Source organism: Oncorhynchus keta, chromosome 36 (genome assembly GCF_023373465.1).
Source record: "Oncorhynchus keta strain PuntledgeMale-10-30-2019 chromosome 36, Oket_V2, whole genome shotgun sequence".
Taxonomy (NCBI): Eukaryota; Metazoa; Chordata; class Actinopteri; order Salmoniformes; family Salmonidae; genus Oncorhynchus; species Oncorhynchus keta.
In genome coordinates, this window is record NC_068456.1 from 4,427,806 (window position 1) to 4,451,873 (window position 24,068).

At 42.8% G+C, this 24,068-nt stretch overlaps 1 protein-coding gene across 1 annotated transcript in view; it reads right to left on the minus strand.

The window, feature by feature from the left end:
* Positions 1-518: 518 nt before the first annotated feature.
* Positions 519-24,068, minus strand: part of abcc2 (ATP-binding cassette, sub-family C (CFTR/MRP), member 2) — a 67,773-nt gene continuing 44,223 nt past the window's right edge. The window contains exons 26-32 of the mRNA XM_035753883.2: positions 23,495-23,621; positions 22,101-22,202; positions 17,820-17,963; positions 7,750-7,908; positions 7,444-7,610; positions 2,390-2,584; positions 519-1,792 (exon numbers count right to left, since the gene is read on the minus strand). Of these exons, the coding sequence (XP_035609776.2) occupies positions 1,633-1,792; positions 2,390-2,584; positions 7,444-7,610; positions 7,750-7,908; positions 17,820-17,963; positions 22,101-22,202; positions 23,495-23,621 (1,054 nt within the window). The 3' untranslated portion in view covers positions 519-1,632. The remainder of the gene's footprint in view (positions 1,793-2,389; positions 2,585-7,443; positions 7,611-7,749; positions 7,909-17,819; positions 17,964-22,100; positions 22,203-23,494; positions 23,622-24,068) is intronic.

Below are 24,068 nucleotides of genomic sequence, written 5' to 3' on the forward strand. Positions count from 1 at the left end.
GAAAAATGTGTTTAAAACTTGTTTGGTTACTACATGATTCCATATGTGTTATTTCATAGTTTGGATGTATTCACTATTATTCTACAATGTAGAAAATAGTAAAAAATAAACAAAAACCCTGAGTAGGTGTGTCCAAACTTTTGACTGTTACTGTATTTCACTGTGACCTGCTGCTGCTAACTATCAGTGTCACGGATCCCTCTGGAACTTTCATTGCGCACACCTTGCCCCTACTCCTGTTTTACCATTTATGTTTTTCAATGCATCCCTAAGGCCTATAGTAGTCAAGGCCAAATTCAATATTTCATCCCCAAAAAATATAAATAATTTATCACTAAATAAGTCCTAAAATTCTAAATAAAATAAAAAACTAAACGATCCATGGTATGACCTGAAAAGAATTCCATATGTCAGCTTAGAACATGCTCAATAAACTCTCACACAATCTACATTACTTTCACATTTGATTCACCATTTCCTTTTTCATTGCAGATATGAAATCAGAGGTTACATTTAAATGTATGGCAAATTTGATTTATTTGCAGGACGTGAAATATTTCAAATTGGGCAGATCAAATATTTTTCTAATATATGAATACATTTCACATGCATTTCCAGATGCATATTAAAATACATAATAAAAGAATATTGACAGCAGTTTTGAGATTATGATAAGGTTAGAAAGCATCACAAAAATATTTCAGGCATTTCTAAACTGTGTCCTTCAAAAACCATGAGGACATTTTACATATTGATCATGTTAGTGTTAATAATGGCCAGCATATTTCCCACCCTTTTCCCACATTTTCATGACCTTATGGCTGTTCACACAGCCACCCTAAGAAGCCAATTCAGATTTGTTTCAATATCCAATCTTTTTTCGGACTTCTCACAGTTTTACATTTACATTTACATTTAAGTCATTTAGCAGACGCTCTTATCCAGAGCGTGGCTGCATTTACACAGCAGCCCCATTCGGATCTTTTTTTCAGTAATTGGTCTTTTGAAGGTTGGTTTGATTCATACGGTCACATTGTGAAGTTAAATGGTTTTAGTTTTTGTTAACTATGTCTATACTAAAGAGTAGTTCCATTGTTTTGGGGTCAACTCGTTTTACAATGTAAGAGTGAATTCCTTAAGGTATGATATTTATTTTGACTGATCTTCAAAACTAAATCACATACTATATTATCCTTTTTGTAAATCAATCATATTTTTTTTCCTAAGTCAAGTTTGACAACTTCACTGCTTATATAACATTCTTAATCAAACCAACCTTCATTGAAATACACCTCACAGATCAAACAGTCTTCATATCAATAACAGGCTGCAAAAATGTGTATAAAATCAGTCAGAATTAAACGCATGAGAAAAATAACATTTGGCATGCATCTTTATCACAAAAAGTAGTCTTTTTGAAATGGTATAATATTTCTCAATAGCCCATATTCAACTTAAGCTTCCTAAAGTTACCCGGATAACTTGTTGATACTGCTTTGTGATATACCCCTCCGGTAAGTTATTGAGAACACATTCTCTATTTTACAATCAACACCAGGGGCTAGCATCCCCTCTGCAGTTAAGGCATGATTCTGCCCTCTCTGAGACCAACTGTACAACAAGTTCCAAGTCTCAGAGAGCAGTGCTATCCAATGCAGTGCTGTCCAGAGCAGTGCTGTCCACTGTAGTGATACCAGCATCCCTTGCCATGGAATAGAAGTGACCCTGTTTGTTGAAGAGAGTGCTGGGAGAGTCAAACTCCACGATCTTCCCAGCATCCAGCACCATCACCCTGAACGTGTTAGAGAGAGAGTGATGGAGGAAGATGGAGCAGGGGGACGAGGGAGGAAAGGATGAGTGAGAGTCAACTGTTTCAGAGTTTCAGTTGCCATGCAACAAGATCTGTGAGAAAACTCTTGTCATAAAGTTTGTGTGTGTGTGTGTGTGTGTGTGTGTGTGTGTGTGTGTGTGTGTGTGTGTGTGTGTGTGTGTGTGTGTGTGTGTGTGTGTGTGTGTGTGTGTGTGTGTGTGTGTGTGTGTGTGTGTGTGTGTGTGCGCGCAATGTGTGTGTGTGTGTGTGTCTAAGTACACAGTAAATCAAGGATAGTTGAAATCACAGTGTTAAAAGAATGAAAGTTAAGTTGACTCTACTGGAAGTTATCTTAGCCCTCAAGAGAGTGATACGCTCCCTGGAGTTAGTGTTGATAACTGGAGTTGATTGGGACAGATACCTTTTAAAGCCATTTAGTGTCATTTTAACTCCAAAAATATCAGCACCATGACCAGAGTAGTTTTAACACAAAATGGGGATGGGGCCATATAAACCCCAACATAGTGTTACATTTGACACCATAGGAGTGACTATACTGTGTATATGCATGTGTGTTACCTGCTACTGTCCAGGATGCTGTGGAGTCTGTGTGCGATGGTGAGTACAGTGCAATGGGAGAACTCTCGTCGTATGGTTTTCTGGATCAGGCTGTCTGTCTCTAGGTCCACAGCAGCTGTAGCCTCGTCCAGAATCAGAATACGAGACTTCCTCAGCAGGGCACGGGCCAGACACAACAACTGTCTCTGACCAATACTGTAATGGAAACATGTACAACCTGTCAAACTATATGTGGACACCTGCACGTCAAATATCTCATTCCAAAGTCATGGCAATAATATGGAGTTGGTCCCCCCTTTGCTGCTATAAAAGCCTCCACTCATCTAGTGAGATGTTAGAACATTGCTGCAGGGACTTGCTTCCATTCAGCCACAAGAGCACTAGTGAAGCCAGGAACTGATGTTGGGCGATTAGGCCTGGTTTGCAGTCGGGATTGCAATTCATCCCAAACGGTGCTGGGTGGGGTTGAGGTCGGGGCTCTATGCAGGAGTCAAGTTCTTCCACACCGACCTTGACAAACCATTTCTGTATAGACCTCGCTTTGTGCATGGTCGCATTGTCATGCTGAAACAGGAAAGGGCCTTCCCCAAACTGTTGCCACAAAGTTGGAAGCACAGAGTCATCTAAAATGTCATTGTATGCTGTAGCTTTAAGATTTTCCTTCACTGGAACTAAGGGGCCTAGCCCAAACCATGAAAAATGGCCCAAGACCATTATTCCTCCTCCACCAAACTACAGTTGGCACTATGCATTTGGGCAGGTAGCCTTCTCCTGGCATCCACCAAATGCAGATTCGTCCATCTGATTGCCAGATGGTGAAACGTGACACATCACTCAAGAGAACACGTTTCCACTGCTCCACAGTCCAATGGCGGCGGGCTTTACACTACTCCAGCTGACGCTTGGCATTGGCATGGTGATCTTAGGCTTCTGCGTGGCTGCTCAGCCATGGAAACCCATTTCATGAAGCTCCCGACAAACAGTTGTTGTGCTGATGTTGCTTCCAGAGGCAGTTTGGAACTCGGTAGTGAGTGTTGCAACTGAGGACAGAGGATTTTTACACGCTACGCGCTTCAGCACTCAGTGGTGCCGTTCTGTGAGCTTGTGTGGCATACCACTTTGCGGCTGAGCAGTTATTGCTCCTAGACATTTCCACTTCACAAAAACAGCTCTTATTGTTGACCCGGGTAGGTCTAGCAGGGCAGAAATCTGACAGTGCCACTTTGAAAGTCACTGAGCTCTTCAACACAGGTCATTCTACTGCCAATGTTTTTCTATGGCTGTGTGTTCGATTTTATAAAACTGTCAGCAGCATGCTAGATAGCCATGTTATTGATTGATCTAACATTATATTTAATGTCCTACAAAACCTTCCATCGGTAGTGTCACGTTCGTTGTATGGATGAGACCACGGCGCAGCGTGATGTGAATACATCTGCTATTTTAATGAAACGAAGAACACTTCAACAAACTTGCCGCTGTATAGAGTAAGTGCACACAGGCAACTAATACATAGACAATCACCCACAAATTACCCAAGGAATATGGCTCCCTAAATATGATTCCCAATCAGAGACGATAAACAGCTGCCCCTAATTGAGAACCAATCTAGGCAACCATAGACATACAAAGCACCTAGACGAGTGACCAACCCCATAAACATACAAAAACCCTAGACAGGACAAAAAAACACAACAAACCACCCCTTGTCACACCCTGACCTAACCAAAATAATAAAGAAAACAAAGATAACTAAGGTCAGGGCGTGACAGGTGGGGCTAGGCTACTTGATGTACTAGGGGTGTCCCAATCTTGTCATACTCGTATTTGTAATCGTATCGCTTTCATCACACTTGATACTCTAATCGGATTTAAAGGTCGGTAAAGCCTGTACCTCAAGTGCGCATCACTGCTCTATCCCACAGAGTGCATCATAACATTCCTTCACTCATTCACACACACATTGTTAAAAGACCCCCGAAAGATGAAATTGCACATTATTAACTTACTTGGTCCTATTCAGTTATCAACCAAACGTATGGCACATTTTGTCATTTTATTTCCGAATGATCTGTCGCACGGTAAACATGCCTGGGCAAAAATCAATAGCAAGCAAGCATGGGCTTGGATCACGACATAATGAGAGACGTCAGCAATGGGATAATTATACGGACAGACAAAGTAGGCCTACTAAACAGTGCCAAGTAGACAGGCAGTAAACAACCATATGACAATAAATAACTTGATTGAACAGCAATGAGAGCAGAGCGGCTTGTTCTCATCCAATCTTTGCAGCAGGCTCAACCGGGGTACCATTTTCTTCACGGGTAAAATAACTAGCCAATAGTTGTTTACAGCACACAGCGCTTCACACTGTTTGAGTCAAAGAGTGACGTATGTGTGTTACAATACTATTTTTGTCCCAGTACTCGGCACACCTCCAGTATTCACAGCAAATGGTGCACTCTGCTCCGTGGGCGCACCATCTGAAACCCACACTGCATTTCGCTACACTCGCATTAACATCTGCTAACCATGTGTATGTGGCTAATCAAATTTGATTTGATTTGTAAAGTGGTGCCATTTGCTCAATATTGAGAGTTGAGAAATATGTTTTATACTCAGACAAAGCTGACCCTCATCTTTCACAATAGCAACAGTAATTACGTTAAAAGCTGTGTTATTAGATCATCAAGGACATCAACCACCCGAACCACTGCCTGTTCACCCCGCTATCATCCAGAAGGCGAGGTCAGTACAGGTACATCAAAGCTGGGACCGAGAGACTGAAAAACAGCTTCTATCTCAAGGCCATCAGACTGTTAAACAGCCACCACTAACATTGAGTGGCTGCTGCCAACACACTGTCATTGACACTGACCCAACTCCAGCCACTTTAATAATGGGAATTGATGGGAAATGATGTAAATATATCACTAGCCACTTTAAACAATGCTACCTTATATAATGTTACTTACCCTACATTATTCATCTCATATGCATATGTATATACTGTACTCTACATCATCGACTGCATCCTTATGTAATACATGTATCACTAGCCACTTTAACTATGCCACTTTGTTTACTTTGTCTACATACTCATATGTATATACTGTACTCGATACCATCTACTGTATGCTGCTCTGTACCATCACTCATTCATATATCCTTATGTACATATTCCTTATCCCCTTACACTGTGTATAAGACAGTAGTTTTGGAATTGTTAGTTAGATTACTTGTTGGTTATCACTGCATTGTCGGAACTAGAAGCACAAGCATTTTGCTACACTCGCATTAACATCTGCTAACCATGTGTATGTGACAAATAAAAATTTGATTTGATTTGATTTATTCCCTCAATTGCATTTTGAAATGTGGCGCTACCTTCATATGTGTGCGCTTATCAGAATGCATCTCACCCACTGGCGTACCATACACCCCCGGAGCCCACGGACTCTGGGGGCCTCGAACCCAGGTCGGCCCATCCACAGTTAGCATATGGACAGGTCATAAGCTTTGGCAAAAATGTTTAGAATAGCAGGAAATTAGCTTTAGAAATGCTAAATTCTCTCAGCCTCTTTGCAAAATGTGTAGAATAGCATTAGATTAGCTATAAAAACAGCATTTTCTTCTCTCTGCCCCATGGCCAATATGTGTAGAATTGCAGGAAAATAGCTTTAAAAATGCAAAATTTTCTCAGCCTCATGACAAAATGTGTAAAATAGTGTGAGATTAGCCCTGAAACTGTCTTTTTTTCCCTCTTTGCCCCATGGCAAAACGTGTATAATTGTAGGAAGATAGCTTGGGGGGGGGACCTTTGCTCAGACCTTGCGGGGGGACCACTGATTTCCCCCTCCATATACTATCATCTGAATGATAATACGATCCCTGTGCGGATGTCTTTTGTGCAGAGTTGAGTAATACCTAAAAGGTTGCTATATAGTCTTATATGTCAGTAGACCATTAGAATACAACAAATGTTGGCCAAAATTACATTACATTTCTACTCAGACCGACTGTCTGTAGATTGTCGATGCGGCTGTCGTTTTCCTTGTCGCAGAAACTTTTCAAACTTTTCAACTTTGACCCTGTTGTTTTAGTCGCTGTCATGGTAACCTGACAGTGACAGCATCAAGAAGTTTTTGATTTCTCCGACAGAATGCTCTGCTTTTATTTCCTCAGATTCACAACAGTAAGTTAGCTATTTTTAGGTTGCCATTAAACCTTGAAAATGATTATCGTAATGAGTTAATTTTCAAATTATAATGAATAAAGGTTGGCTACAGTCAAAATGTTGTCAGATACTGTATATCTGGTCATCATTTAATCTGGCTACCCAGCTAACAAGCTAACAACAAACCAAAACATTATTTGTTTTTGCCTGGCTTCCTAGATTGACATATTCTAAACACATTTTAAAACGGATGGGTTTATTGGTGATAAAATAGAGCAGGTATTGCCTTGTTTGTTGATCTTCATACAATGGGTGGGTCTAATCCTGAATGCTGATTGGTTAAAACCGCATTCCAGCCAGTGTCTATGTCTAAATCTATGACGTTAAAATTAATTACATTTTTTTTAAATTAAAGTTAAAATTTCCTCTCTTCCATCTGACTGCACAATCCACTGTCTCATCAGCCTAGCCAGGCACTTCATTAACTTGATCTCCACTATAAAAAGCATCTAGACATTATCTCACATTTATTTTAGACTAACATTTAGTTATTAACAGCAGAAATAAATATATGTTATAATGCCCTCGAAGCCGGTGTTTGGAGGATATATTGGCACTAACAACACGGGCCTAACAACACCAGTGCAAATATATCCTCCAAACACCGGCTTCGAGGGCATTATCACTTAAATAATACTAGCTAGCTATGCAGTTCCAACCTGCCTGGCTGCCCATCCAACCAACTAGCAATGGGCAGCTAGCTAACAAGATATTTCTAGTACATAAAAGACACTCTTCAAATCGAAGGTGACAGCGTTTCAGTTTCAACGATGCCCTTGTATCTGAAGTGTGCGGGTATGTGAGTGTAACCCACCTGAGGTTCTCTCCCCCCTCTGACACCTCGTGGGTCAGTCCTCCCTGTAACCCCCCCACGTACTCCTTCAAATGGGACAGCTCGAGGACGCGCCAGATCTCCTCATCACTGAAGGTCTCAAACGGGTCTAGGTTCATACGCAGCGTCCCTGAGAACAGCACTGGGTCCTACACACACACCGAATGGAGAAACAAATGTCGTCATGTCAAAATATTATAAAGTTTGTGCCATTTATAAGGGTGTGTGTCTGTGGGTGCGTGCATGTGTGTGTAAGCGTGCATACATGCATTTCTGTGTGTGCGTTACCTGTGGTATAATAGTCAGTCTGGTCCTGAGGTCATGTAGGCCTAGAGTAGCGATGTCTGTCCCATCGATCAAGATCCGTCCCTCTGCTGCCTCGATGATTCTAAACAGGCAGTTGGTCAGACTGGACTTCCCAGCACCTGTTCGACCCACTATACCGATCTGGACAAGATGGAGGACGTTCAGTAAGACTTTGAGTATTGCTTAATTCTTGTTGCAGATGGGTGAAGACCATAGAGATGTACTAAAGAACAAGTATTAAGCCAATGTTGGTGGTTTACTGCCACCTGCAGTTATGTAATGTTTGCTTAAAAATGAGTGCCAGTTCTTAATGGTGCTGGCCATGATAAAACAGGCTTTGGACCAAGTGTGCCCTCTGTCCAACTCTGTAGCAGTGACTGATCGTGTCCCTGTGTAGGGTGGCAAGTAGCCTAGCAGTTAAGAGGGTTGGGCCAGTAACAGAAAGTTCACTGGTTGGAATTGCCGAGTCAGGCAAGGTGGTAATATTTGCCCTTCTGCGTAGTTAACAGTTAACCAACAACAACAAGGCAGTTAACCAAAAACAACTGCTCCCTGGGCGCCGATGCCAAGTGGCATACACCTTTGCTATGGCCTATTTCCATAAATATGTTATAAACTAAAAACAGAATGCACAAGAACAACGAAGACAGACCTGAGTTTCACCAAAACAATGCAAAATGTCCCATCAGAAAATGTGTTATTTGTTTTCTCTCTCCAATGATCTGGGCCTATTTTATACCGGATGTCTAATTATTATTAATGCCTATTTTAATTGTAATTTTAATCTCCATTTGATATGAATATAACTTGACCTATGAAGCTACTCTATTCGTTTTATCCATGCTGAATTTCTGTCATTATTAAAAAATGAATTAATCTAACAAAGTTCTAAGCTATCTCACAAAGTTTTAAGTTGATTTTGAGATCATCTGAAAACATAGTAGGCCATAAGGTAATAATGATAGAGAGAACAAACAATAGGAAAATAGAAAACATAGAATTAGGAGTTTGAACAAACCTTACAATTGAGCAAAACTTCGGCTATTTTAAGAAACGGAAAGAAATCCCTCGCCATTGTGAACCAAACGGCCAAAAACCTCGGCTAGTCCTAATTGAAATATCATAAGCATTAATAAAAGTTATTTATAAAGAATATTTGCCAAATGTTGTGATTACGTGTGTAATATCATATTGCAGCTTTCAAATGTGAATAATTGTGAAAAAAAGTCTATGGTTTCTCAATCACAGTTTAAAATTGAATGACAAATATTTCAGGCCACAAGAAATTGAAATTGAGCTAACAATACCAAGATGGAAATATGATTATTCTAGGCCTAGTAGCCTAGATCTAATACGAAAGGAGATCGAGGCAAAAATTCAAATCATTTAATAATTATCCAGTTATGAGGACAGCAGTGTCGCTTGCTCTGCAGCCCATTATTATTTACAACCCATTATCAGCCTCAAAATGTCATCTCTGGATCAACCAATTGGTGCTTAAATCAACTGCAGGCTTTGCTGTGCCAATGGGACGAGATGAGTGTCAACCAAATGATGCTTATATCAATACATTGCAGTCAATGGGAAAAGATGAACATCAATGAAGTGATGCTTATGTCAATACATTGCATTCAATGGGAAAAGATGAGTGTCAACCAATTCACGCTTATATCAGTACATTTTCAGTCAATGGGAAAAGATGAGGGTCAACCAGTTGATACTTATGTCAAATCATTTCAGTCATTGGGAAAAGCGGAGTGTAAACCAATTGAAGCTTATGTCAATACATTGCATTCAATGGGAATATTCATGTTTATGTCAAAACAGAGCTCGGGTTTTGCCACGGGTTGGGTGGTGCAAAAACCATTTGAGGGGGGGCCCTCATATTATTTGGAATTTTACAGTTAGGTCTAATAAACTTCAAAAAGTAGCTGGTTTCATGAATGCATTAACGCGATGTCTCACGAGAGTTTTCACGCGAAAAAACAGGTTACTCTTATGCACGCTCTGCTCCGGTCCTGTCTTTTTTCCAAGATCGATTAAACGGTGCCTGTGTTTCTGTTTGTCCTCACAATTGCTGTACACCTTTATAACATGTTAAAGCTTGATTATGAACTTAGTTTGACAAGTTTAGTCGACATATAATATGTAATTTCAACGTTTTGGTGCGCATCCACTTGACTTTTGGCTGCATTTCAACCGAAATGTGTCGTGTTTGAGAAGCTGTTTTTGGTAAGTATAATTCCTTCCAGGTCTTCTGATGGAAGAACAGCAAAGGTAAGGGAATATTTATGTGGTAAATATGGGTTTCTGTGGACTCCAAGATAGAGGAGCCATAATGCTACTTTTTGAGCACCGACTCATAGTATAGCCTAGTGAACGAAACCTGTAACGTTAAAAATAAATGTAACACAGCGATTGCATTCAGAAGAAGTATTTTGCACGCCCAATTTTCCAGTTTTTGATTTGTTAAAAAAGTTTCAAATATCCAATAAATGTCGTTCCACTTCATGATTGTGTCCCACTTGTTGATTTTTTCCACAAAAAAATACAGTTTTATATCTTTATGTTTGAAGCCTAAAATGTGGCAAAATGTCACAAAGTTCAAGGGGGCCGAATACTTTCGCAAGGCACTGTAAATATATAAACAGGGGGTAGCCATTTGATTAGCTGTTCAGGAGTCTTATGGCTTTGGGGTAGAAGCTGTTAAGAAATCTTTTGGACCTAGACTTGTCCCTCCTATACCGCTTGCCATGCAGTAGCAGAGAGAACAGTCTATGACTAGGGTGGCTGGAGTCGTTGACAGTTTTTAGGGCCTTCCTCTGACACTGCCTGGTATAGAGGACCTGGATGGGAGGAAGCTTGGCCCCAGTGATGTACTGGGCTGCATGCACTATCATCTGTCGTGCCTTGAGGTCGGAGGCCGAGCAATTGCAACACCAGGCGTTGATGCAACTAGTCAGGATGCTCTCGACAGTGCAGCTGTAAAACTTTTTGAGGATCTGAGGACCCGTGTCAAATCTTTTCAGTCTCCTGAGGGGGAATTGTTGTAGCGTTGTCGTGCCCTCTTCACGACTGTCTTGGTGTGTTTGGACCATGATAGTTGTTTGATGATGTGGACACCAGCCTCAATGAGAATGGGGGCGTGTTCTGCCCTCCTTTTCCTGTATTCCACAATCATTTGGCCATACAGTCATGGGTGAACAGGGAGTTCATGAGGGGACTGAGCACGTACCCCTGAGGGTCCCTCGTTTTGAGGAACAGTGTGGCAAATGTGTTGTTACCTACCTTTACCAACTGGGAGCGGCCCGTCAGGAAGTCCAGGATCCAGATGCAGAGGGGGGTGTTTAGTTCCAGGGTCCTTAGCTTAGTGATGAGCTTTGGGGGCACTATGGTGTTGAATGCAGAGCTGTAATCAAAGAATAGCATTCTCACGTAGGTGTTCCTTTTGTCCATGTGGGAGAGGGCAGTGTGGAGTGCAATAGAGATTGCATCATCTGTGGATCTGTTGGGGCGGTATGCAAATTGGAGTGGGTCCAGGGTTTCTGGTATAATTGTGTTGATTTGAGCCATGACCAGCCTTTCAAAGCACCTCATGGCTACTGATGTGAGTGCTACGGGTCAGTAGTAAATTTAGGCAGGTCATCCATCTTGCCCTGCGGCCTTGTGAATGTTGACCTGTTTAAAGGTCTTACTCACATCGGTTACGGAAAGCGTGATCACACAGATGCCTGGAACAGCTGATGCTCTCATGCATGCTTCAGTGTTGCTTGCTTCAAAGCGAGCATAGAAGTTATTTAGTTTGTCTGCTAGGCTCGTGTCATTAGGCAGCTTCCCTCTGTAGTCCGTAAAAGTTTGCAAGCAATGCCACATCTGACGAGCGTCGGAGCTGGTGTAGTACAATTAGATCCAGTCACAGGCAGCAGAGAACTGGAACGAAAGGCGGCCCTATGAGGTGTTGGCTTCAGGGATGATCAGTGAGATACACCTGCTGGAGCGCATGCTACGGGTGGGTGTTGCCATCGTGACCAGTGAACTGAGATAAGGTGGAGCTTTACCTAGCATGGACTTGTAGATGACCTGGAGCCAGTGGGTCTGGCGACGAATATGTAGCGAGGGCCAGCCGACTAGAGCATACAGGTCGCAGTGGTGGGTGGTATAAGGTGCTTTAGTAACAAAACGGATGGCACTGTGATAAACTGCATCCAGTTTGCTGAGTAGAGTATTGGAAGCTATTTTGTAGATGACATCGCCGAAGTCGAGGATCGATAGGATAAATTTGGCGGCGTGAGTGAAGGAGGCTTTGTTGCGGAATAGAAAGCCGACTCTAGATTTGATTTTCGATTGGAGATGTTTGATATGAGTCTGGAAGGAGAGTTTACAGTCTAGCCAGACACCTAGGTACTTATAGATATCCACATATTCTAGGTCGGAACCATCCAGGGTGGTGATGCTAGTCGGGCGTGCGGGTGCAGGCAGCGAACGGTTGCAAAGCATGCATTTGGTTTTACTAGCGTTTAAGAGCAGTTGGAGGCCACGGAAGGAGTGTTGTATGGCATTGAAGCTCATTTGAAGGTTAGATAGCACAGTGTCCAAGGACGAGCCAGAAGTATACAGAATGGTGTCGTCTGCGTAGAGGTGGATCAGGGAATCGCCCGCAGCAAGAGATTGTGTGAAACAACTCAACGAAACAAAATATATTACAGTTTTTAATGTCCCGTTGGTAGGTTAGTCTTGATCGGAGTCTTTATCGGAGCTCATTCATGTTATTATTATTATTATTATTATGGCTAATAGGACTGATGGTAAAGCAGGATTACTCACTCGCCGTCAAATCCTTTTAAGGCACCTTGACCGACGTCCCCGATATCTCCGTCTTTTTGCCCATGTCAGGTATCTGAAGTAAATCCTTTGCATCCGACTAGTTAAAGAGTCTCATAGCAAAGGGTCTGAATACTTATGTAAATAAGCTTTTTCTGTTTTTTATTTGTATGCAGAAATGTAAAAAATACAAATGGGAAAAAAAACTATTTTTCACTTTTTTCATTATGGGGTATTGTGTATAGATTGCTGAGTATCTTTTCTTTATTTAATCAATTTTATAATAAGACAGTAACGTAACAAAATGTGGAAAAAGTCTAGGGGTCTGAATACTTTCCGAAGGCACTGTACACCCACCCACGCTTGCACACACAAACACACTTTTTCAGTGTTCGTAATGTCATGTGTTGCTCTTTCTTTCTCTCACAGCCAACTTTTCAAGTACAAACTTTCTTTCTCGTCCTCTTACTTTAAAACCTGTTAGGGCTAGGCAGAATACTGCCCCCTTTGGATGAATTGCGTGCCCATAGTAAACTGAAAAATTGCTAATATATGCATATAATAATTATTATTGGATAGAAAACACTCTAAAGCGTCTAAAACCGTTTGAATTATGTCTGTAAGTATAGCAGAACTCACAGGGCAGGCAATCTCCCAAACTATTTTTGGAATTCTGAAAGTTGGGGCAACTTTGACGTCATCGCCCCCACCCTTCCCAACCAGCTATGGATCTGGAGACACTTTCTATGTCTTCCACTAGATGTCCTCATTCAGTAGAGCGTTTAATTGTGCAAATCCCGCGAGCTTTGACCCTTTGGGAGGTGAAAGAGTGGGTGTCGCGAGAAAATACATGGGCGTTAGAGCGCGCTTTTGGAACAGACCTTCCTTTGTTCCAGAATACCTGAGAAGAAGTGTGATTGTCCGGTTGAATTGAGAATTGTTTTGTACGTTTATAACATCCTAAAGCTTGATTCTGCACTTGATTTGACCAGTTTAGTCGACATATAATATGTAATTTTGAAGTTTTGATGCGCAACTGTTCGGGACCAGAAGTAATTTTGAATGCATTTCAGCTGGAACTCGTAGCATATGCTACTGTAAGGACACACGAACTGAAACCAAACTATATATTAGGTAAGTATGACTCCTTCCACTACATTCTGATCGAAGACCATCAAAGGTAAGGGAATATTTATGTTGTAATTTTGTATTTCTGTTGACTCCAACATAGCAGAGAAATATTGCTTACGTCTGAGCGCCGCTTCAGATTTTTGCCTGGGATTTCTGTAACGTTAAAAATAAATGTAACACAGCGGTTGCATTAAGAAGCAGTGTATCTTTCTAACTATATGTAGAACATGTATATTTAGTCAAAGTTTATGATGTGTATTTCTGTTATCTGACGGAGCTATCTATAATTTCTTCGGACATTTTTGAGCATTTTCTGAACATGGCGTCAATGTAAACTGAGATTTATGGATATAAATTGCATATTATTGAAATAAAACATAAATGTACTGTGTAACATGTCCTATTACTGTCATCTGATGATGATTTTCAAAAGGTTAGTGAATTATTTTTCTTTTAATCCTGCATTTGTGATTGCATCTTTTGTTCGACAAAATGGCTGCATATCGTCTGTGTCTTTGTGGTGGTTTGACATAAATATGTGCTATGTTTTTTCGCCGTAAAACATTTTAGAAATCTGACTCGCTGGGTGGATGAACAAGGTGTTTATCTTTCATTTGAGCTATTGGACTTGTTAATGTGTGGAGGTTAAATATTTCTAAGAATATTTTTACAATCCATGCGCCACCGCTGGAACGGGGGGGGGGCGTTCCCTGAGAGGAACAGGTTTTAACAGGTTTTAACGCTTCAACAGGTTTTAACATACAAGAACACAAACACTGGCTGTTGTGAAATATAAACTGGGTGGTTCATGCCCTGAATGCGGATTGGCTGAAAGCCGTGGTATATCAGACCCAGTGGCGGTCGGTGCCGTTTAAGATGGGGGAGAATGATTGTTTTTAGCCTTATTTTTTATTAAAGCATTTTGGAAGACTGTCATTCATATTCCATTCACCCAGCTCAATGTAACATCAATAGGTTTAGGCTACTACATGATACTCATATTCTCCCTATACCCATCATGAGGATGCTACAACCTAGGTTATGAATGAAAGTTTACAACGTACGCTCGGTGCACAGGTGGAGAGGAATTTAAGTAATCAATGTGACAGACGGACACTTTCAATACCACTTTGCACACTCTTGCCTGCATGTAGCTGATCTAGGGTGTGATCATTATTCCAACAATTGCAAACAATAGTTTATATTGGACAAATTCAGTTATGTTTATCCTCGTTTCGTTAAATTTACTTCCGTTTACAAAATGTTTTTCAACAGAATCGGTGGAAGGAATACACCCCGTCACACGCAAACAGAGTTCACTTTCATAGCAGCTGCATACATACGGCATTAGACCTTTGATCGTTGTATAATTTCTTCTCACATCTACGCTCTCTCTTCCAAACTTTCCAAGCCAAAACTTCATATCATAAACACTAACTGCTACACACAGCTTACATGGCTACTAAAACTAACAAGTTAGTAAACCCGCAACAATCATGTAGTACAGTGTACAGTCAGCAAGGAGTTTAGCAGTTACACCCACGTGCCCCTGTGGCAATAAATTAATAAAACGAAATGCTTATCTTGACTTGGAAGAGTTCCAGTGTTGGATAGCCATAGCCAGCTAACATAGCATCCCTCTCTGTTTGAGTAGTCTAAACTAGCTAGCTGCATTCGCTAAATAAGTAAGTGAAAAATTCAGAAATATAGCTAGCTCACTCTCTCTTGCTTTTTAATAAAAAAAATAAAAAATTAGTTCAAACTGTTCAACTGTTGTCTTCCTCGCTCTTTGAGTCAACTACTCACCACATTGTATGCACTGCAATGCAAGCTAGCTGGAGCTTATGCTTTCAGTACTAGATTCGTTCTCTGATCCTTTGACTGGGTGGACAGCATGGCAAGAGCTCTGATAGTTTGGAAATTGTCATAATTACTGTGCAATTCTATGGAAGGGGGTGAGAATCACGAGCCTCCTAGGTTTTGTATTGAAGTCAATGTACACAGAGGAGGACGGAAACTAACTATCCTCCGGCTACACCATGGTGCTACCCTACAGAGTGCTATTCAGGCTACTGTAGACCTTCATTGCAAAACAGTTTTAATCAATTATTTGGTTACATGTTAATTAATTAATTAATAAACACGCTTGGATTGCGTCCTACCTGACAGGTCGCTCCTACCAGGTGGCGTGGCGAGAATCTGTCTCCTCACCACGCGCTCTCACCACTGGTGTCCCCCAGGGCTCTGTTCTAGGCCCTCTCCTATTCTCGCTATACACCAAGTCACTTGGCTCTGTCATAACCTCACATGGTCTCTCCTATCATTGCTATGCAGACGACACACAATTAATCTTCTCCTTTCCCCCTTCTGATGACCAGGTGGCGAATCGCATCTCTGCATGTCTGGCAGATATATCAGTGTGGATGACGGATCACCACCTCAAGCTGAACCTCGGCAAGACGGAGCTGCTCTTCCTCCCGGGGAAGGACTGCCCGTTCCATGATCTCGCCATCACGGTTGACAACTCCATTGTGTCCTCCTCCCAGAGCGCTAAGAACCTTGGCGTGATCCTGGACAACACCCTGTCGTTCTCAACTAACATCAAGGCGGTGGCCCGTTCCTGTAGGTTCATGCTCTACAACATCCGCAGAGTACGAACCTGCCTCACACAGGAAACGGCGCAGGTCCTAATCCAGGCACTTGTCATCTCCCGTCTGGATTACTGCAACTCGCTGTTGGCTGGGCTCCCTGCCTGTGCCATTAAACCCCTACAACTCATCCAGAACGCCGCAGCCCATCTGATGTTCAACCTTCCCAAGTTCTCTCACGTCACCCCGCTCCTCCGCTCTCTCCACTGGCTTCCAGTTGAAGCTCGCATCCGCTACAAGACCATGGTGCTTGCCTACGGAGCTGTGAGGGGAACGGCACCTCAGTACCTCCAGGCTCTGATCAGGCCCTACACCCAAACAAGGGCACTGCGTTCATCCACCTCTGGCCTGCTCGCCTCCCTACCACTGAGGAAGTACAGTTCCCGCTCAGCCCAGTCAAAACTGTTCGCTGCTCTGGCCCCCCAATGGTGGAACAAACTCCCTCACGACGCCAGGACAGCGGAGTCAATCACCACCTTCCGGAGACACCTGAAACCCCACCTCTTTAAGGAATACCTAGGATAGGATAAAGTAATCCTTCTCACCCCCCTTTAAGATTTAGATGCACTATTGTAAAGTGACTGTTCCACTGGATGTCATAAGGTGAATGCACCAATTTGTAAGTCGCTCTGGATAAGAGCGTCTGCTAAATGACTTAAATGTAAATGTAATGTAATGTTAATATTTTTAGTTAGTACGTTTGTTGAAATTGGTCCTCCCCTTCCTCCACTGATCACACCGTATACCACAGGTTTTTTTTACGCTTTTAATTACATTGGTAACGAGTTTATAATAGCAACAAAGCACCTCGGAGGTTTGTGGTATACTGTATGGCCAATACACCAATTGCTGCCCTTCTTTATGAGACGTGATGTCATACAGAGTGAGACCATCTAACATGTCATTTTTTAAAGCCACATTTTTACTCCTGAACTAATTTAGGCTTGCCATAACAAAGGGGGTGAATAATATATTTTAGTTGTTTATTTTGTATTAATTTGTAAACATTTATAACGTTATTATTTTCACATTGATATTATAGATTTGTTTTTTGAGATCAATGACAAAAGCAACATTTTGTAACACAACAAAATGTGAAAAAGTCCTGGGGGGTGAATAATTATTATAGGTCCCATTAGTTTCCTTTGCACGTAGACTGTTACAGTCTATACATTGTTTCTTTGTCGACATGGTATGTGAAATATGATACCAGACAGTCGGGTCAAAATGATTGATACCCTTGATAAAGATTAGCAATAATGACTGTTTGAACCCTACCTTTTCGAGGAAAATTAATATTATTTGTTCAACAAAATCTCTTTTCTCTGAGCAATTGTATTAGTATAAAAATAGTATGATAATACTATTAATACTTTATCAAGTGTGTAAATCATTTCGGACCCCACGGTATGTGTAGTGTCTGACGCTGGTCTCTCTGTCTCTCTCACCCACCTTCTCTGTGCTGTCGATGTCGCAGGTGATCCCGTGCAGCACCAAGTCCAGTTCAGGTCGGTAGCGGACCTTGAAGTTTTCGAACCTCAGCCTCCCAGCCTCAGGCCACTTCTCTGGCGGTCGTATCTCTGACACCCAGTCCGCCTGTTCAAACACACATACACGTTTCATATACAACTCCACCTAACGAAGAAAGATACACGTAGCACACACACACACACACGTTTACCAAAACTAGCTTAAGAAAACTGTCGCACGGAAATGTATCGGCACACGCGTGTTCTAAAACAGTGTGTCTGAAGCAGGGCAAACGCCAGTAGTGATGTGCAGTTCGTCACTTGACCTCGCTTCAAAGGCATCAGTAAGCAGTCTTATTTTTGGGGTCCTGTGTGGTTCAGTTGATAGAGCATGACACTTACAATGCCAGGGTTGGGGGTTCGTGGTGATCCTACGTGCCCTGGAAATTACTGAATCAAATGAACGAAATTAGCCATTCTATTGACTGAACGAGTTAAAAAAGATCAGAGTCAGTAAAAAGACACAGTGTTTCTATACTGTAAGTCACAGAACAGGCATGTTTTCACTGTCTATTTAACATCAGACTGTTCACAAGCAGTACGTTTTCAAATTCAACATATTCTACACTCAGCTCAAACAAGGTCTCATTCTACACCTGCAAAGCCTTGTCAGGAAATGCTTCCCACTGGGAACACTATGTAATTTCAACATGGATAACTGGGTAATATTTGGTTGAGACACTGGTCAATGAGTGTCTAAACTCAAAAAGATAGTTGAATTTTCAATGTGTTATACCTATGCTTCAACCATCTAAATGCGCAACCAAATTCCAATGGAAAATCTGTCTGCTTTTTGGTTTAGTTGTCACCCAAATGTCTATCACTGTCACACCCTGATTTGTTTCCCCTGTCTTTATGCTTGTCTCCACCCCCCTCCAGGTGTCGCCCATCTGCCCCATTATACCTTCGTTCTCTGTTGCCAGTTCCCTCTTGTCTTGGCTTACCAGCGTGCTTTCACATCTTCCTGTTCCTCAAGTTTCGTTTCCTAGTTTTTCCCGGTTCTGACCATTCAGCCTGCCCTGACCCCATGCCTGCCTGACATCCTGTTCCTGCCTGACTCTGACCAGATTACGAGTCTCTGCCTGCCCTGACCCCGAGCCTGCTTGTCCTGTACCAGCCTGACTCACAAACCTCTGCTTGTCATCTACCTGCCCTTTGCCTGCCTCGTGTTTATAAATTATCTGAGAACTGTACTATCCGCCTCCTGTGTCTGCATCTGGGTCATATCCTCAGCAGACTCGAACCAGCTCCACAACGCCGTCTCCTCCCAGGGAGCCACCATTGGAAGACACAAGTTACTTCAAGGTCTTCTGGAAAGACTCCAGGCCTTGGCGGAACACCAGGACCGTGCTTTCAACATATTGCTGAAGCAATTCCACGGTTTGTCTGTGAGGCAGCCCGCCAATACAGTAACACCCCTAGACTGTCAAATACCCCGCTACCAGCGGTGTTTCTACCCCGGAATCCCAAGAACCCCATTTACCTCCTCCGGAGCGCTACGCTGGAGATCCCGGATCCTGCCGGGCATTTCTCTACCAGTGTACCCTCATCTTTGAGCTGCAGCCCTCTTCATTTCCCTCAGATCGCTGGAGGATAGCGTACGTGATAACGCTGAAGTCCGGGAGGGCTCTTGCCTGGGGTACGGTGGTGTGGGATAAACAATCCACCGTTTGCCTCAGACTGGAGGAGTTTGTGGCGGAGGTACGTAAGCTGCTCGCCTCCCTACCACTGAGGAAGTACAGTTCCCGCTCAGCCCAGTCAAAACTGTTCGCTGCTCTGGCCCCCCAATGGTGGAACAAACTCCCTCACGACGCCAGGACAGCGGAGTCAATCACCACCTTCCGGAGACACCTGAAACCCCACCTCTTTAAGGAATACCTAGGATAGGATAAGTAATCCTTCTCACCCCCCTTTAAGATTTAGATGCACTATTGTAAAGTGACTGTTCCACTGGATGTCATAAGGTGAATGCACCAATTTGTAAGTCGCTCTGGATAAGAGCGTCTGCTAAATGACTTAAATGTAAATGTAAATGTGTTAGATTCTCCGTTGTCCGGGAGGGAGGCAGCTCGAAAGCTTCTCCAACTGCGTAAGGATTCCCGTAGTGTGGCAGAGTACGGGGTGGATTTTCACATATTGGCGGCTGAGAGTGCCTGGAAACCTGAAGCCTTGTTCAACCCATTCCTTCACAGATTAGATTATAGACGAGCTCGTGAGCTACATCTGGACCTTGACTCCCTCATAGCCTTGACCATCTGGATTGATGGGCGGTAACGGCAACGTAAGAGGGAGTCTGTTTGGAACCCATGCAACTGGGCAGGGCTAGATGGTCTCCTGCTGAGCGCTTACGCAGACTTAACATCGAGAGCTGTCTGTATTGTGGAGCTACGGGACATTCTTTATCTAGTAGGTACTAGTACGCTGATGAGCAGTACGGGGAGTTTCCCATCTTCCATTTCTCGTACCCCTATCCATGCTACCCTGTTGTTGGGTGACCGGTCAAAATCTCTTCGGTTGCTCATAGACTCTGGGGCCGACGAGAGCCTTATGGACGCTACCCTGTTGTCAGAGCTAGGAATCCCTACACAACCCCTCTCCATTCCCATGGATGTCAGAGCATTGGATGGGTGCTCTATTGGCAGAGTTACCCACACTACGTGTCCCATTAACCTGACAGTGTCGGGTAATCACAGTGAGTCTATGCAGTTCCTACCCATCAGATCCCCTCATGCACCTGAGGTTTTGGGGTTTTCCTGACTCCAGAGGCATAATCCGCTGATCGACTGGGTTACTGGCCCCGGACCTCTCTGCCATTCCCGCGAAGTACCAGGACCTCCGGGAAATTTTCAGCAGGCCAGTGCCACCTCGCTTCCTCCACATCGGCCCTGTGACTGCGCCATCATTCCTCCTGACAGAGCTGATATAACTGAGTCAGGTTTGTAGGCCTCCTGGCTCGTACAGACTTTTTCAGTTCTGCCCACACCTTTTCTATAGGATTGAGGTCAGGGCTTTGTGATGGCCACTCCAATACCTTGACTTTGTTATCCTTAAGACATTTTGCCACAACTTTGGAGGTATGCTTGGGGTCATTGGTCATTTGGAAGACCCATTTGCGACCAAGCTTTAACTTCCTGACTGATGTCTTGAGATGTTGCTTCAATATATCCATATAATTTTCCTACCACATGATGCCATCTATTTTGTGAAGTTCACCAGTCCCTCCTGCAGCAAAGCACCCCCACAACATGATGCTGCCACTCCCATGCCTCATGGTTAGAATGGTGTTCTTCGGCTTGCAAGCCTACCCCTTTTTCCTCCAAATGTAACGATGGTTATTATGGCAAAACAGTTCTATTTTTGTTTCATCAGACCAGAGGACATTTCTCCAAAAAGTACGATCTTTGTCCCCATGTGCAGTTGCAAACCGAAGTCTGGCTTTTTTATGGCGGTTTTGGAGCAGTGGCTTATTCCTTGCTGAGCGGCCTTTCAGGTTATGTCGATATAGGTTTTACTGTGGATATAGATACTTTTGTACCTGTTTCCTCCAGCATCTTCACAAGGTCCTGCTGTTGTTTTTGGGAATGATTAGCACTTTTCACACTAAAGTGCGTTCATATCTAGGAGACAGAACGCGTCTCCTTCCTGAGCAGTATGACGGCTGTGTGGTCCCATGGTGTTTATACTTGCGTACTATTGTTTGTACAGATGAACGTGGTACCTTCAGGTGTTTGGAAATTGCTCCCAAGGACGAACCAGACTTGGAGAAGTCTTCCAAAGTTCTTGGCTGATTTATTTTGATTTTCCCATGTCAAGCAAAGAGGCACTGAGTTTGAAGGTAGGCCTTGAAATACATCAACAGGTACACCTCCAATTGACTCAAATGATGTCAATTAGCCTATCAGAAGCTTCTAAAGCCATGACATAATTTTTCAAGCTGTTTAAAGGCACAATCAACTTAGTGTATGCAAACTTCTGACCCACTGGAATTGTGATACAGTGAATTATAAGTGAAATAATCTGTCTGTAAAGAAATGTTGGAAAAATGATGCACCAAGTAGATGTCCTAACCGACTTGCCAAAACTATAGTTTGTTAACAAGACATTTGTGGAGTGGTTGAAAAATCATTTTGAACGACTCCAACCTAAGTGTGTGTAAACTTCTGACGTCAGCTGTATCTGTCATTCTCATTGAACACACACAGACCTCATTCTCCATATCCGTGTACTCGCTGACTCTCTCCACAGCTACGATGTTGGTCTCCAGTTCTGATGTCATCCTCACCAGCCAGTTCAGTGTCTGGGTCACCTACATGTCAGGGGTTAGGGTCATTACCATCAAGACATCATCACTTCATTATCATTCCATCATCCATAAAATCCATTAAGTGCTTTTTGCAAATAGACATGTGTCAGGGTGTACTCAACAGTATAACCCAGGACTGAACCCTGATTCATCTCCTTACATAATAATAATACATTAGTATTTTTCATCACAAGATCATCTCAATGTGCAAACAAAATAAAGTAATAATAATAATATTAATATATTCAGTATGTATGACCATTAAAGTACCACTGGGGCCTTCAGTTTAACAGAACTGAATCAGAGTTCAGGTTGGTTAGATGGTAACACAATGGCACTTACATTTGAGAGCATCTACTCTTCATATTTACAGTATACTGTATGTGACTTCTGCTGTCAGAATATGATGATCGCATATAAAAGACAGGTCTAGATGCACAAGTTACATTGGATGTGTTTACACAGGCAGCCCAATTCGGATATTTTTCCACAATATTTATTTAAAATAATTGGGCAAAAGATCAGATTTGAGCTACATGTGTAAACGCAGCCAGTGTTGTGAAGGGTCATAGCACAGGACACAACAGGACACCTAATTAGTCCCAATTACCCTAGTCACCTCTTCTCTGCTGTCACCCCTCCCAGTTCCCTATATAAGCAGAATATACAGTACATGTTAAGCCCATATTTCCCCCATAGCCACCTGGCAGTACATTGCCATGAATGCACCGTTTATGTTTCTGTTTTTAATGTTTCCATTTTGTATCTCATCCTCCCTCCCTCCCTCCCTCCCCCTACCTCCCTCCCTCCCTACCCCTACCTACCTACCTACCTACCTACCTACCTCCCTCCCTCCCTCCCTCCCTCCCTCCCTCCCTCCCTCCCTACCTACCTACCTACCTACCTACCTACCTACCTACCTACCTACCTACCTACCAACCACACTACCGGCCCTACCAAACCTCCATTCCAAAACCCTCCCCCATGTGCCTCTGTGATCGTGTTCAACTCTAAACCTGGATTCCTTATCTCCATCTCCTCATTCTGACCGATACCATGGTGGCAGCTCAAACCCTAAACCAGTTAGTCCTTTGAAACACCTCATACAGTCCTTCATTTTACTGAGATTTGACCATTGAAAGCACAGCTCAACCATCCTCAACAAAGCACTCCTCTCTCTGGTATAGTACAGTGAATTGAGAGATAAATAATCGGTTCCCCAAGGTCATATTCAGTAGGCACAACACAGAAGAACACTGTTTGTGTGTGTGCACGCGCGCGTGTGGTGTACTCACGTTGAGGGCATAGGAGATGGAGAGGCCGACCAGGCCACTGTCCAGAGAGTCCCGGGCAATGACAGCAAGCAGAGCTGAGAAAAACACTACCAGGTTACCAAGGAACTCTAGACGGATGGCCAGCCACCTGCAGGACAGAAAGAAAGACATTACATACATACATACATACATACATACAGACAGACAGACAGACAGACAGACAGACAGACAGACAGACAGACAGACAGACAGACAGACAGACAGACAGACAGACAGACAGACAGACAGACAGACAGACAGACAGACAGACAGACAGACAGACAGACAGACAGACAGACGATGAAGACAGACACAGGCGTCTGCTGGCACCTTAATTGGGGAGGATGGGCTCAATCTTTACTAACGACATGTCACTGGCTTTGAGTGTCTATGTATGCGGATGACTCAACAATTTACACATCAGCTACTACAACGACTGAAATGACTGCAACACTTAACAAAGAGCTGCAGTAAGTTTCAGAATTGGTGGAAAGGAATAAGTTAGTCCTAAATATCTCAAAAACTAAAAGCATTGTGTTTGGTACAAATCATTCAC